We start from the raw sequence: 5,000 nt of genomic DNA, 5'->3' as shown, positions 1-5,000 counted from the left end.
GAGGATATTGATCCTGATCCTGAATATAGTCAGCCAGTAGTTGAGGATATTGATCCTGATCCTGAATATAGTCAGCCAGTAGTTGAGGATATTGATCCTGATCCTGAATATAGTCAGCCAGTAGTTGAGGATATTGATCCTGATCCTGAATCAGCCAGTAGGATATTGATCCTGAATATAGTCAGCCAGTAGTTGAGGATATTGATCCTGAAATATAGTCAGCCAGTAGTTGAGGATATTGATCCTGATCCTGAATATAGTCAGCCAGTAGTTGAGGATATTGATCCTGAATATAGTCAGCCAGTAGTTGAGGATATTGATCCTGAATATAGTCAGCCAGTAGTTGAGGATATTGATCCTGAATATAGTCAGCCAGTAGTTGATATTGATCCTGAATATAGTCAGCCAGTAGTTGAGGATATTGATCCTGATCCTGAATATAGTCAGCCAGTAGTTGAGGATATTGATCCTGAATATAGTCAGCCAGTAGTTGAGGATATTGATCCTGAATATAGTCAGCCAGTAGTTGAGATATTGATCCTGAATATAGTCAGCCAGTAGTTGAGGATATTGATCCTGAATATAGTCAGCCAGTAGTTGAGGATATTGATCCTGAATATAGTCAGCCAGTAGTTGAGGATATTGATCCTGATCCTGAATATAGTCAGCCAGTAGTTGAGGATATTGATCCTGAATATAGTCAGCCAGTAGTTGAGGATATTGATCCTGATCCTGAATATAGTCAGCCAGTAGTTGAGGATATTGATCCTGAATATAGTCAGCCAGTAGTTGAGGATATTGATCCTGATCCTGAATATAGTCAGCCAGTAGTTGAGGATATTGATCCTGAATATAGTCAGCCAGTAGTTGAGGATATTGATCCTGAATATAGTCAGCCAGTAGTTGAGGATATTGATCCTGAATATAGTCAGCCAGTAGTTGAGGATATTGATCCTGATCCTGAATATAGTCAGCCAGTAGTTGAGGATATTGATCCTGATCCTGAATATAGTCAGCCAGTAGTTGAGGATATTGATCCTGAATATAGTCAGCCAGTAGTTGAGGATATTGATCCTGAATATAGTCAGCCAGTAGTTGAGGATATTGATCCTGAATATAGTCAGCCAGTAGTTGAGGATATTGATCCTGAATATAGTCAGCCAGTAGTTGAGGATATTGATCCTGAATATAGTCAGCCAGTAGTTGAGGATATTGATCCTGATCCTGAATATAGTCAGCCAGTAGTTGAGGATATTGATCCTGAATATAGTCAACCAGTAGTTGAGGATATTGATCCTGAATATAGTCAGCCAGTAGTTGAGGATATTGATCCTGAATATAGTCAGCCAGTAGTTGAGGATATTGATCCTGATCCTGAATATAGTCAGCCAGTAGTTGAGGATATTGATCCTGAATATAGTCAAATAGTAGTTGAGGATATTGATCCTGATCCTGAATATAGTCAGCCAGTAGTTGAGGATATTGATCCTGATCCTGAATATAGTCAGCCAGTAGTTGAGGATATTGATCCTGAATATAGTCAGCCAGTAGTTGAGGATATTGATCCTGATCCTGAATATAGTCAGCCAGTAGTTGAGGATATTGATCCTGAATATAGTCAGCCAGTAGTTGAGGATATTGATCCTGATCCTGATATAGTCAGCCAGTAGTTGAGGATATTGATCCTGAATATAGTCAGCCAGTAGTTGAGGATATTGATCCTGATCCTGAATATAGTCAGCCAGTAGTTGAGGATATTGATCCTGAATATAGTCAGCCAGTAGTTGAGGATATTGATCCTGATCCTGAATATAGTCAGCCAGTAGTTGAGGATATTGATCCTACAATATAGTCAGCCAGTAGTTGAGGATATTGATCCTGAATATAGTCAGCCAGTAGTTGAGGATCCTGAATATAGTCAGCCAGTAGTAGGATTGAGTCCTGATCCTGAATATAGTCAGCCAGTAGTTGAGGATATTGAACCCGATCCTGTATAGTCAAAGTAGTTCCAGGATATTGGGATCCTGATCCTGAATATAGTCAGCCAGTAGTTGAGGATATTGATCCTGATCCTGAATATAGTCAGCCAGTAGTTGAGGATATTGATCCTGAATATAGTCAGTTACCTGATTCTGAATATAGTCAGCAACCAGTAGTTGAGGATATTGATCCTGAAATATAGTCAGCCAGTAGTTGAGGATATTGATCCTGAATATAGTCAGCCAGTAGTTGAGGATATTGATCCTGAATATAGTCAGCCAGTAGTTGAGATATTGATCCTGATCCTGAATATAGTCAGCCAGTAGTTGAGGATATTGATCCTGAATATAGTCAGCCAGTAGTTGAGGATATTGAACTCGATCCTGAATATAGTCAGCCAGTAGTTGAGGATATTGATCCTGAATATAGTCAGCCAGTAGTTGAGGATATTGATCCTGAATATAGTCAGCCAGTAGTTGAGGATATTGATCCTGAATATAGTCAGCCAGTAGTTGAGGATATTGATCCTGATCCTGAATATAGTCAGCCAGTAGTTGAGGATATTGATCCTGAATATAGTCAACCAGTAACCAGTCAACCAGTAGTTGAGATATTGATCCTGATCCTGAATATAGTCAGCCAGTAGTTGAGGATATTGATCCTGATCCTGGAATATAGTCAGCCAGTAGTTGAGGATATTGATCCTGAATATAGTCAGCCAGTAGTTGAGGATATTGATCCTGATCCTGAATATAGTCAGCCAGTAGTTGAGGATATTGTCATCTGATCCTGAATATATCAGCCAGTGCAGGATATTGATCCTGAATATAGTCAGCCAGTAGTTGAGGATATTGATCCTGATCCTGAATATATCAGCCAGTGTTGAGGGATATTGATCCCTGATCCTAAATATAGTCAGCCAGTAGTTGAGGATATTGATCCCGATCCTGAATATAGTCAAGCCAGTAGTTGAGGATATTGATCCTGATCCTGAATATAGTCAGCCAGTAAGGAGGATATTGGATCCTGATCCTGAATATAGTCAGCCAGTAGTTGAGGATATTGATCCTGAATATAGTCAGCCAGTAGTTGAGGATATTGATCCTGATCCTGAATATAGTCAGCCAGTAGTTGAGGATATTGATCCTGATCCTGAATATAGTCAGCCAGTAGTTGAGGATATTGATCCTGATCCTGAATATAGTCAGCCAGTAGTTGAGGATATTGATCCTGATCCTGAATATAGTCAGCCAGTAGTTGAGGATATTGATCCTGAATATAGTCAGCCAGTAGTTGAGGATATTGATCCTGAATATAGTCAGCCAGTAGTTGAGGATATTGATCCTGATCCTGAATATAGTCAGCCAGTAGTTGAGGATATTGATCCTGAATATAGTCAGCCAGTAGTTGAGGATATTGATCCTGAATATAGTCAGCCAGTAGTTGAGGATATTGATTCTGAATATAGTCAGCCAGTAGTTGAGGATATTGATCCTGAATATAGTCAGCCAGTAGTTGAGGATATTGATCCTGATCCTGAATATAGTCAGCCAGTAGTTGAGGATATTGATCCTGAATATAGTCAGCCAGTAGTTGAGGATATTGATCCTGAATATAGTCAGCCAGTAGTTGAGGATATTGATCCTGAATATAGTCAGCCAGTAGTTGAGGATATTGATCCTGATCCTGAATATAGTCAGCCAGTAGTTGAGGATATTGATCCTGAATATAGTCAACCAGTAGTTGAGGATATTGATCCTGAATATAGTCAGCCAGTAGTTGAGGATATTGATCCTGATTCTGAATATAGTCAGCCAGTAGTTGAGGATATTGATCCTGATCCTGAATATAGTCAGCCAGTAGTTGAGGATATTGATCCTGATCCTGAATATAGTCAGCCAGTAGTTGAGGATATTGATCCTGATCCTGAATATAGTCAGCCAGTAGTTGAGGATATTGATCCTGATCCTGAATATAGTCAGCCAGTAGTTGAGGATATTGATCCTGATTCTGAATATAGTCAGCCAGTAGTTGAGGATATTGATCCTGATCCTGAATATAGTCAGCCAGTAGTTGAGGATATTGATCCTGATTCTGAATATAGTCAGCCAGTAGTTGAGGATATTGATCCTGAATATAGTCAGCCAGTAGTTGAGGATATTGATCCTGAATATAGTCAGCCAGTAGTTGAGGATATTGAACCTGAATATAGTCAGCCAGTAGTTGAGGATATTGATCCTGAATATAGTCAGCCAGTAGTTGAGGATATTGATCCTGATCCTGAATATAGTCAGCCAGTAGTTGAGGATATTGATCCTGATCCTGAATATAGTCAGCCAGTAGTTGAGGATATTGATCCTGAATATAGTCAGCCAGTAGTTGAGGATATTGATCCTGATTCTGAATATAGTCAACCAGTAGTTGAGGATATTGATCCTGATCCTGAATATAGTCAGCCAGTAGTTGAGGATATTGATCCTGAATATAGTCAGCCAGTAGTTGAGGATATTGATCCTGAATATAGTCAGCCAGTAGTTGAGGATATTGATCCTGATCCTGAATATAGTCAGCCAGTAGTTGAGGATATTGATCCTGAATATAGTCAGCCAGTAGTTGAGGATATTGATCCTGAATATAGTCAGCCAGTAGTTGAGGATATTGATCCTGAATATAGTCAGCCAGTAGTTGAGGATATTGATTCTGAATATAGTCAACCAGTAGTTGAGGATATTGATCCTGAATATAGTCAGCCAGTAGTTGAGGATATTGATCCTGAATATAGCCAACCAGTAACCTGATCCTGAATATAGTCAGCCAGTAGTTGAGGATATTGATCCTGAATATAGTCAGCCAGTAGTTGAGGATATTGATCCTGATCCTGAATATAGTCAGCCAGTAGTTGAGGATATTGAACCTGAATATAGTCAGCCAGTAGTTGAGGATATTGAACAGTTACCTGATCCTGAATATAGTCAGCCAGTAGTTGAGGATATTGAACAGTTACCTGATCCTGAATATAG

The 5,000-nt window shown here is 39.4% G+C and overlaps 1 protein-coding gene across 1 annotated transcript in view; it reads right to left on the bottom strand.

Annotated features, from left to right (window-relative positions):
- The window catches only part of LOC124024754 (H(+)/Cl(-) exchange transporter 7-like), a gene marked incomplete at its 5' end in the record, with an annotated part of 31,653 nt that extends 26,673 nt beyond the window's left edge, over window positions 1-4,980 (bottom strand). Inside the window, 1 exon segment of the mRNA XM_046338537.1 lies at window positions 4,937-4,980. Coding sequence (XP_046194493.1) covers window positions 4,937-4,980 — 44 coding nt within the window.
- Window positions 4,981-5,000: the final 20 nt, after the last annotated feature.

The sequence above is a fragment of the Oncorhynchus gorbuscha genome, unplaced genomic scaffold, assembly GCF_021184085.1.
Source record: "Oncorhynchus gorbuscha isolate QuinsamMale2020 ecotype Even-year unplaced genomic scaffold, OgorEven_v1.0 Un_scaffold_1992, whole genome shotgun sequence".
NCBI lineage: Eukaryota > Metazoa > Chordata > Actinopteri > Salmoniformes > Salmonidae > Oncorhynchus > Oncorhynchus gorbuscha.
The sequence above is the reverse complement of the archived record's forward strand: the minus strand, read 5'-3'. Positions and strand labels throughout refer to the sequence as shown.